The following is a 25215-nucleotide window of genomic DNA, read 5'->3' as shown; positions in this document are numbered from 1 at the left end:
TTCATTTATACATTTATTTCCATGTGGCAGGGACATTCTGATACTTAATGAGTAATGCTTTGAGTTCTGTAGTAGTTACCTTTCAAGTCTTCCAGATGACTGTCAACAAGGAAAAAAGGCTTATTGAATTCCATCTTGCTATGCAAGTTTTATCAGATGATCAAATAGTAGATCTGATACATCCCCATTGTATGTATGACATTTTCAAACCAAGTCTTAACTTTTCAAATACATTTTAGTAACTGATTCAGGGGAGGGGAAAGAATGACCCAGGTTTTTAGACTGACTATTTTTGAGCTATGGAGCTCATTTTTCAAAGAATGTTGTCCAGATAAACTGTTGCTACAGATATTAGAAGTTTCTTATGAATCCAAGTTGTACATTAACTCAGCATAATTTAAAAATCAGATCTTTTTTTTTTTTTCTTTGCATAAGAGCAAGAAACCTTTTGCTGGATACAGAAGAAGGTGGACTCTTTACAGTTCTTTTTTGACTACAGCAACAGCTCTGGGTGCGAGTATATAGAGGGGTAATCTGTCAAGCCATAGAAAGAAGATCTAAATTCTAGTAAGTCTATGACCTCTCACCGTTGATAAGAGGTACCAGATTCATTTGCACTATTAGGAATGCTAGTTTTGTGCAAAAATAATGCCTTACCTGTTTTTTCCCCACATTTAGGTTGAAAAGCTTTCAAATGTTCCAAGTTATGCTGAACCAAAAAGAAAACAAAACAAAAATAAAAAACCCCACACAAAAACAAAACACACAAACACAAAAAGCCCACACCTTTAATTCCTGCTTTGAAATGCAAATGGTACAGTTTCTCTGACAGTGTAATACAGCTCTGTAGGTCCCTTGCGCGTCCTGCTGGGAACTCGGTATGAGGTTATGAGCAGCGACTAACCCAACCTGCCCACTTGCACTCTGAGTATGGAACCATTTGCTCTTCTTTTCTTTTCTTTTTTTAAAGCTTTATCTTTCCGTGTGCATCCTGACCAAGAAATATCTTTGATTATGATCAATGTATTATGTCAAAAATGTAGGCTAGTTAAACTTTTGTAAAGTTGCCTGGAATGTCATTTGTTAGGTTATAAACACAAAATCTAAATGAAGGGTTATATGTGTTGTGTACAAATCTTAATTATTTTGAAATGGACAAACTTGTCATTAACATTTGTAACCTTGTACAGAGGATTTTTCACTATGTGCCTAGCTTGGTGTCCATTCAGCTAAAATTGGGTTAAAAAAAAAGGTGCATGAAGAGTTAAAAATCAGAATTAAACAAAAGTATATGTAGAGATGACTATTTTATATTACATGGCCCAATCCTGTATTTATTTCTACCCCGTTTTTGAAAGTATTTATAAAACTAGTTGAGGACAGCTGTATTTTTTTGTTGAACTATTTAGTAGAATTTGTGCCTTTTTGTCTGTATGTGAATAAATGCTGTACATTTTGCAATACATTTTAAAGTGTCATTTGAAATCTAGTTTTGCTAAATATTTAGCTGTACATGTGCACACTGTCCCATGTGATGGTGCATGTCGCTTGTCTCACTGGCGTGAAGACTGCTGGGCACAAGACAAGACTGGATGAGCACGGGGTCACTGAGCTGCTTTCTGGTTCAACTTGGATGGTGAGACCCTGACAAATCATGGTCTGATCTTGGTGTCCCCTCGCTGGACTTCTTTCCAGAATACAATGCTGGCTCTGAAAACAACCAGTTGAAGCAACTTAGTCAGGTTGGAGAGCCCTGGGTTTAAAGGCTAAACTAGTTTACCAGCCACGTGACCTTTGCCAAGCCACCTAGCAATTATAAGCCTCAGTTTTCCCTTCTGTAAAAAGAAGAGTGACATCCTTCCATCATCTTGGGGTTGCTCTGGTATTTGAAGAAAGCTCATGGAGCATCTCATAGAAAGCAAGCAGTAGGCAGTTAGTAAATGTTTGGCTGTCATGTTTATGATTAAGAAACTTATTTCTCCAACATAATGTTGACTGGTAAGTCTTGTGAGGCAAAAAAATACATGTTACTCGTGAACGACAGGGAGACTATTAAAAATTATTTTTCAAAGAATGGTTTCATTAAATGCATTATTTTGATCACAGAATTCCACAATATTAGGGCAAAAAAAAGATACCTCCATTCTTTACAAAGAAGATCACAGCATTAATTAGGCACTGGCAGAACTGGGCCAACCCCAGTTCTGGTTTTCTAGTCTGGTGTTCTCCCTGCTGGAAAGTCTTTACTCAACATCTACATGGAGGCATCAGCATGTAATGCAATGCACCTCTGTGCTGGGAACAGCAAAAGAGGTGCAGGTTACACAGAGATTAACTCTCATACATTGCGATGAACAGGAGCCACAGCAGGGTGGTGGTACAATTCCTAGTTTGAACTTTTGTAAAACTGGCCACTGGTGTTTTCTCTTTTAATAACATGAATCGGTGTGTTCATCAATTTGGCTAAAAGCTTGTTTATTTCTCCTTGTTCCTCTTTAGTAACTATTTACTTCCATGTTGCTTGCTCTGAGTAAGACCCCAGAGAGAAATAACTGATTCTTCCTACAAGGTCTTCAAGTTGAATAACCACAATAGTTCCCAGGGGAAATTAAGTCCCCCAGAGCCAAAGGAAGGGCCTCTTGCTGGCAGTTGTGCAACACGTGATGGGAAACGTGGCATCAGGGACCGTGTTCGTGGTTACCCAGATCACTTAGGAAACAGCTAACTGAGACATTCGCCATCTGCAGCAAACTTCAGGTCGAAATCTTCAGTGTGATTTCCCTTCAATGTTCAGAGCTGCATCTGATGATGTACCCTGGTCTGGGGCAGGCCAGACCTTTGACTGAAAAAGGGTAAAATCAAGTGTGTTATCTGCTTCCTTGACACTGACCGTTCCCTGGGCTGCCGAGTGGCGTCGCCGCAGTCCAGCCTTTCCTGAGTTCTAGTGCACTGCTTGTCGGGCACTTCGCTTTGACGTGTGCAGGTGCTCGAGATTTGAGAACTCATCCTTTTACTATACCCTGCCTTAACAGAATGCCATCCAGGCCTGGAACCTACGTGTATCTCTCCAACTCCCAGAGCCAAATGGTGATCTCGGTGTACATATTATACAGTATCTCTTTAGTGTTTCTTGCTTCTTCTTTCCCACTACCTGTTGCCGTATAGTTCAGTGCCATTTCTTGCCTGGATTATTGCAGCAGCCTCTTTCTGGTTTCCTTGATTCAAGTCTTGCTCCTCCCAGTTAGCTTCAGCCTTGCCATCTCCATAGTGATAACTTCCGCAATAATAACTGACTCTGTCATGCCACAAAGTCATCAGAGAACCTCCAGACTCCTGCAGATGGTTACCCAGGGCTTATCAAACGACAGAAGCACTCCTGGGCATTTAATGCACATTACTTTATTTAAAGCTCACAGCATGACAGACAGGGATTAAGCAGCGTGCTCAAGGTCGGTAGGTGGTAGAACCAAGCGTCTCCAGTCTCCAGCCCCAGGACCCTGCTGCCTCAGAATAAAGAGAGCATTCACATAGACTAGTTTGTGTATTTTTGGGTACACTAAGAATTTTATATGTGAACTTCAATGAATTTCTATAAAGAAAAGCTAATTATCTTGGTTTAAAATACTATGTTAATGTGCTGGTTGGATGACTGAACATAACACGATATATTTGGCTCGTGGTCAGTTACTCCCTAAGCTCCAGGAAGAATGGGATTACTTTCGTGTCCTATACATTCGTAGGACACACGCGCACACATTTACAGATATAAAGTATATGCATATATAGTCAACAAATAGCACTCTATCAGGAATGCAAAGGATAATTTTCTCTATATCCTGACACATTACTTGGAAAGTTAATCACCTAAAATCACACTGTTTCTTGACAATGACTCGGCAATTAGAACTAACGTTTTAAAAACTTAGATTGACGCTATGCAAATCAGTATTTTTGTGATATAAAGTATATAATCTGGTTAGCTTTCATAAATAAGTAATGCCAAATTAAATAGCAAAGGTAAAATAAAAAAGTATACTATCCTTCCTAATGTATCACTGATGTATCACAATATTCTCACTACTACTTGGCTTATACAGTCTGAGTCTTAAATATGACATTTATTAATTATGGGTTAAGTATGGTTATTTTACCTGTTAATCTGGCTGATGATTCTGATTTCTGGATTAGAACCATGTGAGACAATTTCTTCACAAAGCAGATCTTTTCTCTGGTGTTTTTCCTCCTCCGTGTAGTCTTTCCTCCTTTTCTTGCTCATTTTGGCTCTGGTTCAGCTTTACAGTTTGAATTGTTTCTCTTTTTCATATGAAATGCTGGTGGGCATATCTTTGCCTCAAATAGTCCCAGATACTCAAAGTAAGTAAGTAAGTACCTTTCAAACACCATGCTTTGAAATACCATGCTTATTTTGACTCAGGAAAGCATACAATATTGTATCAACCACTTTATAATTGCTAAACACAATTTAACATACATTTATTATTTTTTGGTAGATATCTGGTAAATATTTTTTTTTGGTGAAATTGTTACCAACTATGAAAAGAAATCTGTTAATATGTTTTTGAATCTGTCTCCTAAAGCAAAGGAAATAAACGAAACATAAACAAATGGGACCTAATTAAACTTAAAAGCTTTTGCACAGCAAAGGAAACCATAAAGGAAAGCAACCTACTGCACAGGAGAGAATATTTGCAAATGGCATGGCCAAAAACACAGTTCAAAAGCATCAGTTCTTTGGCATTCAGCCTTCTTTATGGTCCAACTCTCCCAGTTGATGCTTTTGACTGTGATGTTGGAGAAGACTCTGTCCCTTGGACAGCAAGGAGATCAAACCAGTCCATCCTAAAGGAAATCAACCCTGAATATTCACTGGAAGGACTGATGCTGAAGCTGAAGCTCCAATACTTTGGCAACTTGACGTGAAAAGCTGACTCAGACCTTGATGTGAAGAGCTGGAAAAGACCCTGATGCCGGGAAAGACTGAAGGCAGGAGAAGGGGACGACAGGACGATATGGTTGGATGGCATCACTGCCTCAATGGACATGAGTCTGAGCAAGTTTCAGGAGTTAGTGATGGACAGGGAAGCCTGGTGTGCTGCAGTCCATGGGGTTGCAAAGAGTCAGACATGACTGACTGAATAACAACAAAATGGCCAACAAGGGGTTAATATCCAATCTATATAAACAGCTCATATAACAATATCAGAAAAACAACTTGATTAAAAAATGGGCAGAAGACTTGATAGTTTTCAAAAGAAGAAATGCAGATGGCCAACAGGGACAGAAGAGATGTCTGCTAGTCATCAGGAAAATGCAAACCAAAACCACAAGGAGATCTCACCTCACACTTGTCAGAATGGCTACCATCAAAAAGAACACAAGTAATAAATGTTGGCAAAGATGTGGTTGGTTGATTGAAATATAAATTTCATACTGTGGAAAACAGTATGGAGTTTCCTTTTAAATAACTAAAAGTAGTTTCTATATGATTCAGCAATTCCACTCCTTGACATACATACATCTGGAAGAGACAAAAACTCTAATTCTGAAAGACATACACTCCAATGTTCACAGGAGCATTATTTACAATAGGCAAGACACAGAAGCAACCTAAGTGTCCATCAATATGAATGAATAAAGATGTGGTGTGTGTATGTATACACACACAAATAAGCATACAATAGAATACCACTCAGCCACAAAAATAATGAAGTTTTTACATCTGCAACAACATGGATAGACTTGGAGGGTATTATGCCAAGTGAAGTGAGTCAGAGACAAATACTGTATGATATCACTGTGGAATCAAAAAATATAACACACTGGTGAATATAACAAAGAAGACTTACCAATACAGTGAATAAACTGGGCTTCCCTGGTGGCTCAGTGATAAAGAATCTGCCTGCCAATGCAGGAAACACAGGTTTGATCCCTGGGCCGGGAAGATCCCCTGGAGAAGGAATGGCTACCTGCTCTAGTACTCTTGCCTCGAAAATCCCATGGACAGAGGAGCCTGGTGGGCTACAGTCCGCGGGGTCGCAGAGAGTCAGACATGATATGCATGTCTAAACAACAACCTCTCTCCCACTACCAGTGGGGAGAGGAAGAGGAACTACAGGGGTAGAGGATTAGGAGGTACAAACTACTACATACAAAATAGGCTGCAAGAGTATACTGTACAACGTGGGAAATATAGCTAATATTTCATATAACTAAATGGAGTATAACCTGTAAACACTGAATCTCTACATGGTACACTTGTAATATATTGCACAACTGTCAGATCAGATCCGTCACTCAGTCGTGTCCTACTCTTTGCGACCCCATGAATTGCAGCACGCCAGGCCACCTGCCCATCACCAACTCCCGGAGTTGACTCAGACTCACGTCCATCGAGTCAGTGATGCCATCCAGCCATCTCATCCTCTGTCGTCCCCTTCTCCTCTTGCCCCCAATCCCTCCCAGCATCACAGTCTTTTCCAATGAGTCAACTCTTCGCATGAGGTGGCCAAAGTACTGGAGTTTCAGCTTTAGCATATTCCTTCCAAAGAAATCCCAGGGCTGATCGCCTTCAGAATGGACTGGTTGGATCTCCTTGCAGTCCAAGGGACTCTCACGAGTCTTCTCTAACACCACAGTTCAGAATTATCAATTCTTTGGCGCTCAGCCTTCTTCACAGTCCAACTCTCACATCCATACATGACCACAGGAAAAACCATAGCCTTGACTAGACGAACCTTTGTTGGCAAAGTAATGTCTCTGCTTTTGAATATGCTATCTAGGTTGGTCATAACTTTCCTTCCAAGGAGTAAGCATCTTTTAATTTCATGGCTGCAGTCACCATCTGCAGTGATTTTGGAGCCCCCAAAAATAAAGTTTGACACTGTTTCCCCATCTATTTCCCATGAAGTGATGGGACCAGATGCCATGATCTTCGTTTTCTGAATGTTGAGCTTTAAGCCAACTTTTACACTCTCTTCTTTCACTTTCATCAAAAGCTTTTTAGTTCCTCTTCACTTTCTGCCATAAGGGTGGTGTCATCTGCATATCTGAGGTTATTGATATTTCTCCCGGCAATCTTGATTCCAGCTTGTGTTTCTTCCAGTCCAGCGTTTCTCATGATGTACTCTGCATATAAGTTAAATAAGCAGGGTGACAATATACAGCCTTGACGAACTCCTTTTCCTATTTGGAACCAGTCTGTTGTTCCATGTCCAGTTCTAACTATTGCTTCCTGACCTGCATACAAATTTCTCAAGAGGCAGGTCAGGTGGTCTGGTATTCCCATCTCTTTCAGAATTTTCCACAGTTGATTGTGATCCACACAGTCAAAGGTTTTGGCATAGTCAATAAAGCAGAAATAGATGCTTTTCTGGAACTCTCTTGCTTCTTCCATGATCCAGCGGATGTTGGCAATTTGATCTCTGGTTCGTCTACCTTTTCTAAAACCAGCTTGAATATCTGAAAGTTCACAGTTCACATATTGCTGAAGCCTGGCTTGGAGAATTTTGAGCATTACTTTACTAGCGTGTGAGATGAGCGCGATTGTGTGGTAGTTTGAGCATTCTTTGGCATTGCCTTTCTTTGGGACTGGAATGAAAACTGACCTTTTCCAGTCCTGTGGCCACTGCTAAGTTTTCCAAATGTGCTGGCATATTGAGTGCAGCACTTTCACAGCATTGTCTTTCAGGATTTGGAATAGCTCAACTGGAATTCCATCACCTCCACTAGCTTTGTTTGTAGTGATGCTTTCTAAGGCCCACTTGACTTCACATTCCAGGATGTCTGGCTCTAGGTCAGTGATCACACCATCGTGATTATCTGGGTCGTGAAGATCTTTTTTGTACAGTTCTTCTGTGTATTCTTGCCATCTCTTCTTAATATCTTCTGCTTCTGTTAGGTCCATACCATTTCTGTCCTTTATCGAGCCCATCTTTGCATGAAATGTTCCTTTGGTATCTCTGATTTTCTTGAAGAGATCCCTAGTCTTTCCCATTCTGTTGTTTTCCTCTGTTTCTTTGCATTGATCGCTGAGGAAGGCTTTCTTATCTCTTCTTGCTATTCTCTGGAACTCTGCATTCAGATGTTTGTATCTTTCCTTTTCTCCTTTGCTTTTCACTTCTCTTCTTTTCACAGCTATTTGTAAGGCCTCCCCAGACAGCCATTTTGCTTCTTTGCATTTCTTTTCCATGGGGATGGTCTTGATCCCTGTCTCCTGTACAATGTCATGAACCTCATTCCATAGTTCATCGGGCACTCTATCTATCAGATCTAGGCCCTTAAATCTATTTCTCACTTCCACTGTATAATCATAAGGGATTTGATTTAGGTCATACCTGAATGGTCTAGTGGTTTTCCCTACTTTCTTCAATTTCAGTCTGAATTTGGCAATAAGGAGTTCATGGTCTGAGCCACAGTCAGCTCCTGGTCTTGTTTTTGCTGACTGTATAGAGCTTCTCCATCTTTGGCTGCAAAGAATATAAGCAGTCTGATTTTGGTGTTGACCATCTGGTGATGTCCACGTATAGAGTCTTCTCTTGTGTTGTTGGAAGAGGGTGTTTGTTATGACCACTGCATTTTCTTGGCAAAACTGTTAGTCTTTGCCCTGCTTCATTCTGTATTCCAAGGCCAAATTTGCCTGTTACTCCAGGTGTTTCTTGACTTCCTACTTTTGCATTCCAGTCCCCTATAATGAAAAGGACATCTTTTTTGGGTGTTAGTTCTAAAAGGTCTTGTAGGTCTTCAGAGAACCGTTCAGCTTCAGCTTCTTCAGCATTACTGGTTGGGGCATAGACTTGGATTACTGTGATATTGAATGGTTTGCCTTGGAAACGAACAGAGATCATTCTGTCGTTTTTGAGATCGCATCCAAGTACTGCATTTCGGACTCTTTTGTTGACCATGATGGCCACTCCATTTCTTCTGAGGGATTCCTGCCCGCAGTAGTAGATATAATGGTTATCTGAGTTAAATTCACCCATTCCAGTCCATTTCAGTTCGCTGATTCCTAGAATGTTGACACTCACTCTTGCCATCTCTTGTTTGACCACTTCCAATTAGCCTTGATTCATGGACCTGACATTCCAGGTTCCTATACAATATTGCTCTTTACAGCATCGGACCTTGCTTCTATTACCAGTCACATCCACAGCTGGGTATTCTTTTTGCTTTGGCTCCATCCCTTCATTCTTTCTGGATTTCTCCACTGATCTCCAGTAGCATATTGGGCACCTACTGACCTGGGGAGTTTCTCTTTCAGTATCCTATCATTTTGCCTTTTCATACTGTTCATGGGGTTCTCAAGGCAAGAATACTGAAGTGGTTTGCCATTCCCTTCTCCAGTGGACCACATTCTGTCAGATCTCTCCACCATGACCCGCCCGTCTTGGGTTGCCCCACGGGCATGGCTTAGTTTCATTGAGTTAGACAAAAAAAGCGTAAAAGGCAATCAAAAAAGGAAAGTCTGGAAACATTTCAAGGAAATAACCCACTAATTTATATAACTTCCTTTGCTTAGATCTGTATTTTTCACTACAGTTACTAGACTTTTTAGGTTATGGCCAATTTCAAGATTTGAAAAAATTCCACTAGATATGAAAATACTTTTCTCAGGAAATTTTCTATGTAATGCATAAAGTTTGATAACCAAAAGGGCTCTTTGGGTTAGAGTCAGAATCAGAAAAGGCAAGGAAAGACCCAGTCACAGCCCTGACTCGTTATAATAAGGTTGATGAATGAAAATGTGAAAGAAGTTTTCAAAATTTGTTTTGCATCTGTTATTTCCTATCAACAACACAAATCGATGAACTAAAAGGAAAGAATGGACACTAGTCAGAATTACCTGAAGTCTAGGATGAAGTACGTGTATGAGAGAACCAAGCTGTTTGCCGTGAGGTCCAGTTTCCTTGACCAGGGGCCTCAGAGAGCCTTGAAGCAACTGCTCAGTCACTGCCAGGGAACAGGAGAGACGCCAGAGCACAGATTCCGCAGACGAAAGATGCAGTGTTGGTAGGAGGAGGGATCTGGGTTGGAGATACCTGGTTTGAAAGCCTGCAGCAACACTTTTCTCCTCCATGACCCTGGGCTAGGTGTTTGACTTTTATGACTCTACACCTTTAGAAAAGGAATGGTAACACCTACCTAGCAGGGCTGTTAGATTATATGAGATAATAAATGCAAAATGTTAGCACAATGCCTTGCATATTGTAGGTACTCAATAGGCATACGTTATTAATACAGATTGGCATGGTTATTGTAGATCCAGGGGTCCAGTGGTTTCTTTTGGCTACTTGTAGAAACATGACGTAACTACCCTTACTCTCCTTTATCTCCTAGAGCACAGTTTCCATGACAGGAAATCCTAGTCTCATATTTTTAATCTTCACAGATTTAAGTGCGAACAGATGTCCTTATACATCAGATTATACTCTGATGGCTTTTTTATTCTTTGAAAAAGGGATAAAAATAGGGACTGAGAACTTCCATGATGCCACACTACAAAACTCAAGCATTTTAAATAAACGTAAAAGGAACACACAGTGATTACTAGGATGCTGCATGGGTTTACTAAGAAGAAATTTAACTTATCTTTTCAGACAGGATTACTAGATGAGGCCTGGCAAGTGCGACAGTTGTGGCATAAGTGAACTTGGTGGGCAGAAGCCTAGGTCTGTCTAGGTGGTTTTGCGATACTGTAGGGCTAGACTGAACACAGACTGCCCGTGCCTCATGGCTCCTGCTTGCCATCTGTCACAGGAGGCAGTGGTCAGTAGGCTCTAAGAGACTGACTACTCAGGTCTGTCTAGTTCTTATTTGTTCAGTGATTTTCATGAAAATATGGGTGGGCATGTTCATCAAAGCTATAGATGGACTTCACTGTAAGTAAAAAAAAAAAATTGTCATGGATGCAAGAAATATAGCAGTAAAACAAAATTAAACAGATGCAGTTCCTATGCTTATAGGTAACAAACTGGATGGCAGAATGAGGAGGTAAAATGATCTCAGCACGCTGTAGTAATATAATGAAATTTAAAAGGGACAGAGGACCAGTCTGGCTTCTGGGGCAAAGATCTGGCTAAGCAACAAAACCCTGGGAAGAGACTTAGTTCAGTCAACAGTACGCTCGGTGACTTTCTAACAGTGTCATTCAACTTCTAAAACAAGCTAACATGATTTTAAGTTGCATTAATGGAAGTAGGTAGGCACTAGAGCAGTGTGATTCTCACTTTTTTCTCATCCTAAATACGGATGAGAAATCATGTGAACATTTTCCTGAATCACTAACTACAGTGACTTTCAGAGCAGGCTTCTAGTTCTCTTCTCGGGGTGAGGGAAAGGGGAGGGGTATGGGCTGTGAAACCACATCCATCCACTGGAGATTCTGAAAAGCTGTCCCCTAACCCCCACTTGGGCAGTTGTCACTCACCCTCTCCCCACTCTCAGTCATCACCCAGAACAAGGTAATGAGTCGTCCATACCTTGAATGTAACGTTTGGCTCTGGGCCTAAGACTGATGCATCCCAAGCACACCTGGCTGAAGCGAGGTGCTCACAGCACCTAACGGATGGGTGGAGGACGACGAATGGCTCCCGAGATCAGTGACCGGCTGGCGCAGGGATTCAAAACCAAGCTCTCTGAGGAAATGGGGATGCCTACTAAGTGCAAGGAGAACATGAGAATTATTTTCCAAAGGCTGAAGATCTGCCACGTGGAAGACGGTTTAGACATACTCTGTTGAACAAGGTAGAACAAAGGCAGGAGACACATTCAGGAAAGAACCTTCTAGCGGTCAGCGCTGCTGGAGAGTTTGACTGGGGGAACCTGCCCGCCTGGCACAGAGAACTTCAGCAGCTGTGCACATAACATTGCTAATGTGTCACTAAAAAAATGAAGGAGTGAACTTTAAAAAACTTGTATTTAAAAAGGAATAAACCAGAGCAGATTCCAAGTTATCTCTATGATGCATTTCTCATTTGCTTACATTCCAATATACTTTCTGAGGGGAAGAAACAAGAGTAGGTTAGAGTGCGGGTGTTCAGAGCATCTATGGGAACACGGGGGCACATGGGAATTTTTGTGGTGAACTCTTGGGCTAGAAAACCACTCAGTGTAATTTTTTTCTTGGTATTATAGTTGGGCGGGTGCCAGTGTGGTAAAGAATTATTTTAAAAATGCCTTTCCATTCTACGATTTTTGTTATCTAAGTAAACATATATTTACTTAGTTCTTCCTTCCATAAATACTAAGAACATTAATACTGTCACAAAAGCCACACATTTTTTTAAGCTTTAAGAGCTGGCAGGGGGACTTCTCTGACAGTCTAGTGGTGAAGACACCACGCTTCCACTGCAGGGACCATGCGCCCCCTCCCCGGGTTGGGGAACTGTGGATCGTGCATGCTGCATTGGGCTGCACGCAGATGCATGAGCTGCACTGGGCAGCCGAAAAAGAAAAAGAAGAGCTGGTAGGGGACGGATTTCATAGGCAGCACTGGGGTGCCACAGGGTCCATCTCCCCTCCGTACACATTTCTCTATGTATATACACATTTTTAAGTAAGCTAAAAAAATTAGTCATTATTTTTGATTAAAGGGTTTATAAAAAAAAGCTCATTACAGATTTATTTTGAGAAAACTGATAAAACACATTATGGTTAAAGAACAGAATTTATAATAAAATGTTTAAAAGTGTTTTTTTTCAGTCTTCCTTGGTTTGTCTGAGAGTTGGCTTGGCAGGCTGTGCAGCTATGAAATATTCATATTTGCTGAATAAACGAATGACTGAATTGTTACTAATGTTCACTCATAGTTCTCACACCAGAGGAGAAATTACAAGATTGTTGGCTGCCCCGATTTGCATATTTGTATACAGAGTGAAGAAGAGGTAATCATATCTCTTTTCTTTCTCAGGGAGACACGAAAAAGAAACATGAATAAATAAAATGAACTAGCTATGTTAGCCCCAATTTCAGATTTATGATATTTCTTTTCTCTCTTTCCTATTCATTTCCCCTGTCTCCTAAAATAAAGTTCACAGAGTAAATGATACTTACTGTCTGTGAAGTCAAGGCTGACCAATATGAGGAATGTCCAAAACAATACTACATTTTTATATTAAAAATCATTACTGAACAAACTTTTCTGGAAGAAAAATCACCATACATGTTCAGTTCTGTTGCTTAAACATAGCTTGCTGCTGCTGCTGCTAAGTCGCTTCAGTCATGTCCGACTCTGTGCGACCCCATAGACGGTAGCCCACCAGGCCCCACTGTCCCTGGGATTCTCCAGGCAAGAACACTGGAGTGGGTTGCCATTTCCTCCTCCAATGCAGGAAAGTGAAAAGTGAAAGTGAAGTCACCCAGTGGTGTCCGACTTAGTGACCCCATGGACTGCAGCCTACCAGGCTCCTCTGCCCATGGGATTTTCCAGGCAAGAGTACTGGAGTGGGTTGTCATTGCCTTCTCCAAATATAGCTTAAGTCTGTTCAAATTGAACAGAGATCAGAAAGGCCATTTATCTGCATTTTAGTACCATATCCTTTCCTTGGAGAATATCTAAGCCTTAAGAAAGACTGCCCACTGGAGTGGGGGCATTAGGATTAAAATGTAAAGAGTACATTTTACATTTACCTTTAGCCCAAAGTTTGAAGAAAGCGCTTACGCTGAAAGATTTTATCTTGAAGAAAAAAGTCTGGAAAGTTATATTATTTTTTTAGAAAAAGATACTGCTACTTATATTTCATTTGTCTAGATTGTTAGTTTCTGAAGTATTTTCTCCTACAGTCTCATTTTTTGGTCAGACACAATTCTAACATTTTCTCTGATTAAAAGTTTAAAAAGTAAACATTATATTCTAAATATAAATATGAACATAGCTCTTATAACCCAGTCTGTGAATGACACGGGAGGGAATTTAGATAGTCAAATGAAAAATCTTACAAGAAATGGAAATAAGCTGAGCGCCTACCTGCCATTTAACTGTCATGTCTGTACTATCATCTCGTCATCGTGTCTGACACTAGCGACCACTGGCTCCCTCCTGCCTAGATTCCATCCACCCTTCAGTTTTTATCATACTAGATTCTCTTGGTTACCAGCCTCTCACTGCTCTTATTCAGTCTCCTCCAGTGACATTTCTTCCTGAGCTCATTCAACCAACAAAGACATTTTCTAAGGTCTCTCCTTAAAGACTCTTTTTCAGTTTTTAAGCAGACAGCTCTGAACACCTTCTGTGCTCCGGGAGCCACGCTGAGCGCTAAGGATACAACGATGCGTGATGGACAGTTCTGCTCTCAAGGAGCTTGTAGTCTGTTGGGAAGGAGATAACATTAAAGTAAAAGCTTCAAAAAGAGTTACAGATTTTCTTAAGTGCTATACAGGAAAAAACAGAGCATAGATTAAGAGCAATACAACAAAGGGACCTTGCTGAGTCTGGGGAAGCAGCCTGAGGCAGGGGTTTGTGGGGAGCGGCACACTTGAAGGATATGCAAATAGCAAAGTGTGAGCAGAGACCCTGTGTGGAGGAGGAGGAAAACGTAATGATGGGAAGTACGGAAGGGCATCAGGGACAGAGCACAAGCAATGCAGGGGACGAGGTAGTGAGAGTACATCACACAGGGCCTCAGGGCCGGCCCCGACCCTCGTGGTTTCAGATCTCAGCTCCAGGCCAAAGACCCCGTGACTGTCTCAATTTGTGGGCACCAGTCCTAAACTTCCGACTGTTGGTTGGACATTTACAGGTGCGCATTCTCATGCCACCTCATTGCCTTTGGACTACCACAATGGTCTCCTAACTTTCTGTCCAGGTGCAAACCCACCTAAGCCGATTATAGAAAGCAGGGAGCGCCACGTTCAAACTAGCAGCAGAGAGTGAGTGACTACAAAGGGTCTATGAAAATCAACAGGATGCCAACAGTTCAGTACCACGCAGTCTCAGAACTTAGGATTCCCTTTGATCCATACTGCTTTGAGTAATAGCGAAAACAAAACAAAAGAAAAACACCTCAAAATCCAAAACCCCAGACAAATGGGAACCTTCCCAAATTCTTAAATATCAATATTTGATAAATACTGAAAATCACACAAGGTAAAAATTATACATTATACATTAAAATACATGAGAGCATCATTTTAGGAAGTACATGATTTATTACATGTGAGTTCATAATAAAATGGAGACTTGGGAACTTTAAAAATGAGTTATGAGTAACAGATGTGAAATTCTCAAATCCTGAAGCCTGAAATACTAAAATTCTTGCATTTTTAAAAAAACTCTCTCTCATGATTAGCATAGTTTGAAAATTATGATTCTTTTCCAAGGGAAAAAGGAGGAATTAAAAAATAGACACGTTGATGAAGGCGGTGCGTTCTTCCCAGTGGGCTTTATTCTCCACCGAAGCTCAATATCGGATTATCTTTTACTTACAGGAAGCTGTCACTCTTCTGTTTTCCAAGAACCCTCCAGACAGAATGGAAAATGCGTGTGCAAAATGACCCTCTATGCAGGTTTTACCATTTTAATACACTTCTGGTCAACCGCTTCCCCAATTCTAGGGTTCTGTGAGTGAACGCTGCATAATTTTAAATATTTTCCAGATTCATCATGGAGGCTGCTCTTCTTCTCTGCACTGTCATTGCACTGAGCTGCAATCGAAATGAACAATCAGTAAGTAGTTAACTTTTTCTATGGAAGATCTTAGACTAGTACAAAGTGTAACGCATCACAACTTACAATTACTGAAAACAACTTTATTGTAAGGCGTCTTGTAAGAGGTCACTTTTTGTGTTCATTTCTCTTTTACTCTTGAGACTTTAAAATGATTACACTAGAGATGTGTGTGTCAAATATGACTTTCCACAGCTCAGTGATATACTTACAATTCCAAAACATATTTAACGGATGGATGACAGGCATCTAGACAAACGTTACCCAGGAAAGAGACTAGAACACAAACTACGTGCAAGCCCGCACAGTGCAGGGCTGATAATAAAAAGATGATGACAGGTCATAGTGAGTCTACTGAGAAAATAATCCTTAAATATTAAGTTGGAACTGATGACATAGACACAAGTGCCAGGAGCTGGCCTGAGAAGCTCCGCCCGTGGCAAAGGTCATGAGGAAGGAGGCTCGGCATACGCAAAGCGGGATGGAGCCTCAGGAGTCCCCCTGGAAATTCTCGAGCGTCTACCCCCAAAACCAGAGTCTGCCTACTTTCTGCTTTGTGCTCTCACCTACACCTCTGACTTTACAGGGGGCTGTCCCCCACTACCTCTCTCTGAAAAAAACAGTTAACTTACAGCTCCAGTTAATAATTCCTGGGTGTGATAGTGTTTCAACCTACAAACTCCTTTGGAAGTCCTCTAGCCTGCCTGAATAGGTTTTTCCGGCCACATGTGATTGCTCAGAGCCTCCCAACTGTGAGAGGCATGAGATGTTCTAAACTGTCTAAACACCGATTCCTTTCAGCAGTTAAAAGATTGATTAGAAATTGTATTGGTGAAGGGTTTTTCACTTGTTGGGCCAATGTTTGCTGCTAAGTCTCCATATCCCTTACCTGCTGTGTCCCTGGCAGTGTATTGATTAATATAATTGGTGTAAGTAGTAGCTTTAATGTTTGTAACCTTGGACCCTTGAATTAATTCTTTTTCTTGTTATAGCCCACCACACCTTTGCCCTATAGGAATGCAACTTTATCTAATGCTTTTGGAGGGTGGCGCCTGACTAATCACTTTTAGAGAAAAATAAGTTTTCTGAAGAAAGGGTCTTAAAATGTTAACAGGCCTCTGGGCCAGAAGATGATGCAAATCACCTAAACTTTTGCATATGATAAGTTTGCAGGAAGAAAGCCTGGCTTACTGCATGACTCTACCCCTTCCTCCATTATCCTCTAGGCATAACTTAAGGTATAAAAACTACTTTGGAAAATAAAGTGCAGGCATTATTCACTGAAACTTGGTCTCCCCGTGTCGTTCTTTCTCTCACCTTCTGGCTGAATTATTCAGCCTCTTTTCTCCACTGAATTTCCTCACTGAGCTATCCTTATTTCAGCCTCTTCTCTCCACTGAATTTCCTCACTGAGCTAGCCTTATCTAACCACTCTTTATATCCTTAATTAACGTTTAATTAAGCAATTGTTTCCTGATCCTTGCCGACGCCGTCCCCGCTTCAAATTCCCTGGATCCACCGGGGCTGGATCCCGGCACACAAGGTGAAAAATATCTAACAGTACAAAAGAGCCCGGGCCCGTGGCTGCGCGGGCGCAGGAGGGCCTAGAAGAGCTATCCCACATTGAAGGTCAGGAAGGGCGGCGGTGAGGAGATACCCCTTGTCCAAGGTAAGGAGCAATGGCTGCGCTTTGCTGGAGCAGCCGTGAAGAGATACCCCACGCCCAAGGTAAGAGAAACCCAAGTAAGATGGTAGGTGTTGCAAGAGGGCATCAGAGGGCAAACACACTGAAACCATACTCACAGAAAATAGTCAATCTAATCACACTAGGACCACAGCCTTGTCTAACTTAATGAAACTAAGCCATGCCCGTGGGGCAACCCAAGACAGGCGGGTCATGGTGGAGAGATTTGACAGAATGTGGTCCACTGGAGAAGGGAATGGCAAACCACTTCAGTATTCTTGCCTTGAGAACCCCATGAACAGTATGAAAAGGCAAAATGATAGGATACTGAAAGAGAAACTCCCCAGGTCAGTAGGTGCCCAATATGCTACTGGAGATCAGTGGAGAAATAACTCCAGAAAGAATGAAGGGATGGAGCCAAAGCAAAAAGAATACCCAGCTGTGGATGTGACTGGTGATAGAAGCAAGGTCCGATGCTGTAAAGAGCAATATTGCATAGGAACCTGGAATGTCAGGTCCATGAATCAAGGCTAATTGGAAGTGGTCAAACAAGAGATGGCAAGAGTGAATGTCGACATTCTAGGAATCAGCGAACTGAAATGGACTGGAATGGGTGAATTTAACTCAGATGACCATCATATCTACTACTGCGGGCAGGAATCCCTCAGAAGAAATGGAGTGGCCATCATGGTCAACAAAAGAGTCCGAAATGCAGTACTTGGATGCAATCTCGAAAACGACAGAATGATCTCTGTTCGTTTCCAAGGCAAACCATTGAATATCACAGTAATCCAAGTCTATGCCCCAACCAGTAACGCTGAAGAAGCTGAACGGTTCTCTGAAGACCTACAAGACCTTTTAGAACTAACACCCAAAAAAGATGTCCTTTTCATTATAGGGGACTGGAATGCAAAAGTAGGAAGTCAAGAAACACCTGGAGTAACAGGCAAATTTGGCCTTGGAATACGGAATGAAGCAGGGCAAAGACTAATAGAGTTTTGCCAAGAAAATGCACTGGTCATAACAAACACCCTCTTCCAACAACACAAGAGAAGACTCTATACGTGGACATCACCAGATGGTCAACACCAAAATCAGACTGCTTATATTCTTTGCAGCCAAAGATGGAGAAGCTCTATACAGTCAGCAAAAACAAGACCAGGAGCTGACTGTGGCTCAGACCATGAACTCCTTATTGCCAAATTCAGACTGAAATTGAAGAAAGTAGGGAAAACCACTAGACCATTCAGGTATGACCTAAATCAAATCCCTTATGATTATACAGTGGAAGTGAGAAATAGATTTAAGGGCCTAGATCTGATAGATAGAGTGCCTGATGAACTATGGAATGAGGTTTGTGACATTGTACAGGAGACAGGGATCAAGACCATCCCCATGGAAAAGAAATGCAAAGAAGCAAAATGGCTGTCTGGGGAGGCCTTACAAATAGCTGTGAAAAGAAGAGAAGCGAAAAGCAAAGGAGAAAAGGAAAGATATAAACATCTGAATGCAGAGTTCCAGAGAATAGCAAGAAGAGATAAGAAAGCCTTCCTCAGCGATCAATGCAAAGAAACAGAGGAAAACAACAGAATGGGAAAGACTAGGGATCTCTTCAAGAAAATCAGAGATACGAAAGGAATATTTCATGCAAAGATGGGCTCGATAAAGGATAGAAATGGTACGGACCTAACAGAAGCAGAAGATATTAAGAAGAGATGGCAAGAATACACAGAAGAACTGTACAAAAAAGATCTTCACGACCCAGATAATCATAATGGTGTGATCACTGACCTAGAGCCAGACATCCTGGAATGTGAAGTCAAGTGGGCCTTAGAAAGCATCACTACAAACAAAGCTAGTGGAGGTGATGGAATTCCAGTTGAGCTATTCCAAATCCTGAAAGATGATGCTGTGAAAGTGCTGCACTCAATATGCCAGCAAATTTGGAAAACTCAGCAGTGGCCACAGGACTGGAAAAGGTCAGTTTTCATTCCAATCCCAAAGAAAGGCAATGCCAAAGAATGCTCAAACTACCACACAATTGCACTCATCTCGCACACTAGTAAAGTAATGCTCAAAATTCTCCAAGCCAGGCTTCAGTAATATGTGAACTGTGAACTTCCAGATATTCAAGCTGGTTTTAGAAAAGGCAGAGGAACCAGAGATCAAATTGCCAACATCCAGTGGATCATGGAAAAAGCAAGAGAGTTCCAGAAAAGCATCTATTTCTGCTTTATTGACTATGCCAAAGCCTTTGACTGTGTGGATCACAATCAACTGTGGAAAATTCTGAAAGAGATGGGAATACCAGACCACCTGACCTGCCTCTTGAGAAATCTGTATGCAGGTCAGGAAGCAACAGTTAGAACTGGACATGGAACAACAGACTGGTTCCAAATAGGAAAAGGAGTTCGTCAAGGCTGTATATTGTCACCCTGATTATTTAACTTATATGCAGAGTACATCATGAGAAACGCTGGACTGGAAGAAACACAAGCTGGAATCAAGATTGCCGGGAGAAATATCAGTAACCTCAGATATGCAAATGACACCACCCTTATGGCAGAAAGTGAAGAGGAACTAAAAAGCCTCTTGATGAAAGTGAAAGAGGAGAGTGAAAAAGTTGGCTTAAAGCTCAACATTCAGAAAACGAAGATCATGGCATCCGGTCCCACAACTTCATGGGAAATAGATGGGGAAACAGTGGAAACAGTGTCAGACTTTATTTTTCTGGGCTCCAAAATCACTACAGATGGTGACTGCAGCCATGAAATTAAAAGACGCTTACTCCTTGGAAGGGAAAGTTATGACCAACCTAGATAGCATGTTCAAAAGCAAAGACATTACTTTGCCAACAAAGGTCCATCTAGTCAAGGCTATGGTTTTTTCTGCAGTCATGTATGGATGTGAGAGTTGGACTGTGAAGAAGGCTGAGCGCCAAAGAATTGATGCTTTTGAACTGTGGTGTTGGAGAAGACTCTTGAGAGTCCCTTGGACTGCAAGGAGATCCAACCAGTCCATTCTGAAGGAGATCAGCCCTGGGATTTCTTTGGAGGGAATGATGCTAAAGCTGAAACTCCAGTACTTTGGCCACCTCATGCGAAGAGTTGACTCATTGTAAAAGACTGTGATGCTGGGAGGGATTGGGGGCAAGAGGAGAAGGGGACGACAGAGGATGAGATGGCTGGATGGCATCAGTGATTCGATGGACGTGAGTCTGAGTGAACTCTGGGGGTTTGTGACGGACAGGGAGGCCTGGCGTGCTGCGATTCATGGGGTCACAAAGAGTTGGACATGACTGAGCAACTGATCTGATCTGATCTGATCTGACAAAAGAGCATACAGTGTAAAGGAAGCCTTCCCATCTTCATTCCCGCCTTCATTCCACATCCCTCTTCCCAGATACAACCACCACTCCCAGCCTCTAAACAAACTTCTTAAAGTATCCTACATGAGAATACATGCACATTATTGCTTCACTGTTTTTGAAGAATGATAAAGTACTATACACAGCTCTCATTTTTCCCCTAGTGAAGTCCACTTTATTCCATCTGTCTTTTATCTTCTGTGCACTCTGCTCCACTGCAGCACTTCTTTTCCGTTGTTGTTGATTAGCCACTCTGTTTAGAACAGGAGCCTTTCATTATACACTGCAACTATTTTTCTCAGTTTGTCACTGACGTTACTTTTTTACGCAGAAATCTGAAATCTCTACATAGTCACATTAATTTATTTTCATCGTTTCTAGGTTTTGTGTCACCACACTGGTTTTAAAAAATCCCATACAGTGAAAAGAACACCATGCGGCATTCAGTAGCTTAGAGTGACGCACTCAGAACATCTAACCGTCTATACCATTGTCCCAAGACGGAGGAAGGCCCTACAGAAAACGCTGATCGCAATAGCACGTTCCGAGCACAACTCAGTGAGTACAGCGCAGGGTCTGTGCTGAGCCGATGAGGAGATGCTGGACGGCCTGAGTGAAGACAGCATGTGAGAGACAACAATAATCTTTTAACCCCTTTACTTTACTGAATATCAAGCCCTTAGCAGGATAGTATTTCTAACAGCAGTTCCCAATTTCTGGAAGAACATGGGAAAGTTAGAAAGGATTCAGAGAAGGCAAAGATAAAAATTTTAAAAATTGAATATATGTCTTAGAAACAAAGTTTATAAGTTGAATACTTTTAAAATAGAAAACAAAACAAAACAAAACAAAAAACTGACCCCAAGGAATAAATTCCTCTTTGTGTTTGGGGAAAATGGTCAATGATTACTTTTCGTATTCAAATGAGAACAGAATGGCAGGAACAAAAAATTTTAAGAAAAATCTGTAAGGCAGTTACTGACAAAACATTTTAAAACAGGCTCACAAAGAGATTAGGAGAATCTCTGCCATTGGAGAGTTTAAATAACAGGAGAAATATTACTGTGGACTGTTGAGGTTTAATGCTGTTGGGAAGGGGATGGGAGTAGATGCCAACTGGATTATATCATCAAGGTTCTGTAACTGGACTCTTGTTACTATCCAACTCCAAGGGAGCTGATTTTAAGTAGGCATTTTCTTTACCACAGGGCTTCCCTTGTGGCGCAGCTGGTAAAAAATCTGCCTGTAATGCAGGAAACCTGGGTTTGATCCCTGGGTTGGGAAGATCCCCTGGAGAAGGGAACAGCTACCCACTCCAGTATTCTGGCCTGCTATGCACTGTATAGTCCATGCGGTTGCAAAGAGTTGGACAAGACTGAGCAACTTTCACTTTATTTACCACGGTCCTTAAAAAAGATAAACTTGAAGCTTTAAAGACTGTGATGTAGAAATTTAATTTCTATGTATCTAATTACCTATTTACCACTTAATGACCATGCTAAGAACTTTGTATGTGTTAACTCCTTTGATCTTTCAATAACTCTATCAGGGAGGTGTTATTATCCTAAACATGAACAGACTAAGGCTTAGAGATGTTGAAACTGTCCAAGGTCACAGGGCTAATTAATGGTACAAGGTTATTTGCCAGACACCAAAATACCTCCACTCAAGATACTGCCCTGAACATGTTGGCTCCTGTAACCTTATAATCTAAATGAATAAATGAATTCTTAAATAATTAGCTCATCCATCAGTCCATAATTTCATAAGAAATTAAACTTACCTTATAAAACTATAATTACTTTTAAGAAGGAAAGGTAACAGAAGGGCAAGTTATGATTGGATTTTGAGAGCCACGCCATGCTCATACCAGAAGCAGGTTAACAAAGAAATCTATAAATATCACAAACTGAATTCCGTGAGTATTTAGAGTTAATTGCTTTACTATATATGAAATTATCCAAGAATAATGTTAATTATTAGACTAATAATATCTAAGAATAATGTTAATTTTGATCGAAACAGTAAATTTATAACCAAATATAATAATACATTTGGTTTGTTTCTGTCTAAACTATCTGTTTCCAGCCTATCTTTATAATCACTAAACTCCTCTCATTTCGTTCCTAACAGGAGAGACTATTTGCTCCTACTTTAGAACAAATGGCCCATTTCATTTATATGATATGTGAGCATTATGAGTAACTGCCCCTTATTATTTCATGCATGTTCTGCATTTTCTACTCTATTTCCCATTGGACAACTTTTATGTGGTATTTGAGATTTATATGGTCACATACTAATGTCCATTAAATGAAGTTAAACCTATAAGCTAGGTAATTTTTTTCTATTTAAAAACTGCAATAAAAACAGTTAGTGCAATTTGGAACACTATATTCAAAGCAATGTGATTCACTTTCAAATCTCTCAGTGAATACCTGCCTAGTTTTAGGCAGAACATAATTCTAGAGCAGTGCTCACTGTGAAGACTGTGGAGCTGTTCTGTTTGATGCTGGCCAATATGACAGTCACGGCTTCATGCAGCTTTTGATGTGAAATCTGACTAGTGTGAGGATTTCAATTTAACTGACTTAAATGTAAACAGCGGCTAGTGGCTACATCTATCCATATTGGACAGTGCAATTCTAGACTCAGGTGATGTTTATTTCTGTTTCTAAAGTTTACTTTTTCAATCTCAAATATTAAAGAGACTAATTTTTAAGTAGCTTAGTCAAATAAAAATAAAATGCTAGTTTTCTGGAAACTGTTGAGGAATGTTTTTAATCTGTGACTTACTCAGACTCTCATCATCCAGGCATAATGAGGATGCTTCCTACCTGCTGGGAGGCCGAAGCAGCTCTCTGTTCCGCTTCACTCAGCCGCCTCTGAAGTCTGTTGGATTTTTCCTGGTGCTCTAGAATTAACTTTTCATTCTATTAAGGGGAAATATAAGACAAGTTAGAAACCTGTACGTGGCATGGAGGTGTTTCATGGAATTATCAATGAAAAATCTGAACATCATTTTATCACTTACAAAATGTAATGACAATGTATCTCCAAATTCATATTTTTCAAGTTATGAACGCCAAAGTTCAAAGCTGGTTTTACATTAAGACTAAATTGGTGTCTTCCCCGCCCCCACCACCACCCACCGCTGTCACAAACCACCAAAGGAAGTGAATTAAATCCAAAGCAAAGTGAACCTGAAGTCAAGACGAGGACGTTCAGTATGAGATGCTAGAAAACTGCTCTGTGTCACCTGTGAGTGCGAGAGCACAGACCTGGGCCTCACAAGCAGAGTGTCACAAGCGGTGGGCTCAGTCTGACACACTGCGCTTTTTGTCAGGTTCTCGGGTGATGCGTACACTGTTGGCTGGGGCGCTTGAACCACTGTGCTCGCAGAGCTTCCAGGGAAGTGGTGACATTGTGCATACATTATTAAAGTCAAGGAGCAGAAAATACTCATTCCAGAAATCCTGATTTTTACAGAATTAGGCTTATCTTAGGGCTTCCCTGGTGGCTCAGCAGTAAAGAATCTGCCTGCAGTGCAGGAGATCCAGGTTTGATCCCTGGGTCAGGAAGATCCCTTGGAGAAGGGAATGGCAACCCACTCCAGTATTTAGCCTAGAGAATCCTATGGACAGAGGAGCCTGGTGGGCTACAGTCAACGGGGTCACAAGAGTCAGACACGACTGAGCAAGTAACATTTGCACTATTGAGACTTATCTTAAATGATTTATATGCTGAAAGTATTATTTAAAAAAGAGAAGGTGGGGCTTCCCTGGTGGCTCAGTGGTAAAGAAACTGCCTGCAATGAAGGAGAAAGTGAAAGTGAAGTCGCTCAGTCGTGTCTGACTCTTTGTGACCCCATGGACTGTAGCCTGTCAGGCTCCTCTGTCCATGGGATTTTCCAGGCAAGAGTGCCAGAATGGGGTGCCACTGCCTTCTCCAGGGGATCTTCTCGACCCAGGAACTGAACCTGGCTCTCCTGCATTGCAGGCAGACGCTTCACCGTCCGAGCCACCAGCTCTCCTGCAATGCAGGAGACATGGGTTCAATCCCTGGGTCAAGAAGATCCTCTGGAGAAACAATACCAACCCACTCCAGTATTCTTGCCTAGAATATCCCATGGACAGAGGAGCCTGGAGGGTCAGGCACAATTTAGTGACTAAAACAACAACAAACAACAGTAATAAAAGAAGAAATCTTTTCCAAGTTTCCCAATACATCTGCATATCAGAGGGTATCAGGGTCAACGGAGTTATTAAGGCACTAGTAGGGGTTGCGTTATATTTAAAGAAACACCCTGAAGCCCTTATCCCCTCGGCTATGGACGCGACCTTACTTGGAGTAGGTTCTTTGTTGATGACTAAGTGAAGATGAGGTCATTAGGGTGGGTTCTAAACCAATGTGACTGGTGTCTTCATAAGAAGGGGAAATTCGGACACAGAGATTGACACGTACAAAGGGAAGAACATAGGAAGA

At 41.3% G+C, this 25215-nt stretch overlaps 1 protein-coding gene and 1 long non-coding RNA gene across 6 annotated transcripts in view; both read right to left on the bottom strand.

The window, feature by feature from the left end:
- Nucleotides 1-4050: 4050 nt before the first annotated feature.
- LOC129629950 (uncharacterized) lies at nucleotides 4051-13568 on the bottom strand. Its single transcript, XR_008703428.1, has 3 exons — nucleotides 11496-13568; nucleotides 9860-10040; nucleotides 4051-4350 (listed from the first exon to the last, which is right to left on the bottom strand). It is a non-coding gene; the product is annotated as an uncharacterized LOC129629950 (long non-coding RNA).
- Nucleotides 13569-15142: 1574 nt separating this feature from the next.
- Nucleotides 15143-25215, bottom strand: part of SCLT1 (sodium channel and clathrin linker 1) — a 235649-nt gene continuing 225576 nt past the window's right edge. For all 5 annotated transcript variants that reach the window (XM_055550266.1, XM_055550267.1, XM_055550269.1 and 2 more), the window contains 2 exons: nucleotides 23568-23663; nucleotides 15143-15657 (listed from right to left, as the gene is read on the bottom strand). In XM_055550266.1, the coding sequence (XP_055406241.1) occupies nucleotides 15595-15657; nucleotides 23568-23663 (159 nt within the window). In that variant the 3' untranslated portion in view covers nucleotides 15143-15594. The remainder of the gene's footprint in view (nucleotides 15658-23567; nucleotides 23664-25215) is intronic.

This window comes from Bubalus kerabau, chromosome 16 (genome assembly GCF_029407905.1).
Source record: "Bubalus kerabau isolate K-KA32 ecotype Philippines breed swamp buffalo chromosome 16, PCC_UOA_SB_1v2, whole genome shotgun sequence".
Classification (NCBI taxonomy): Eukaryota; Metazoa; Chordata; class Mammalia; order Artiodactyla; family Bovidae; genus Bubalus; species Bubalus kerabau.
Note: the sequence above shows the minus strand (reverse complement) of the source record. Positions and strands in the feature narration are given on the sequence as shown.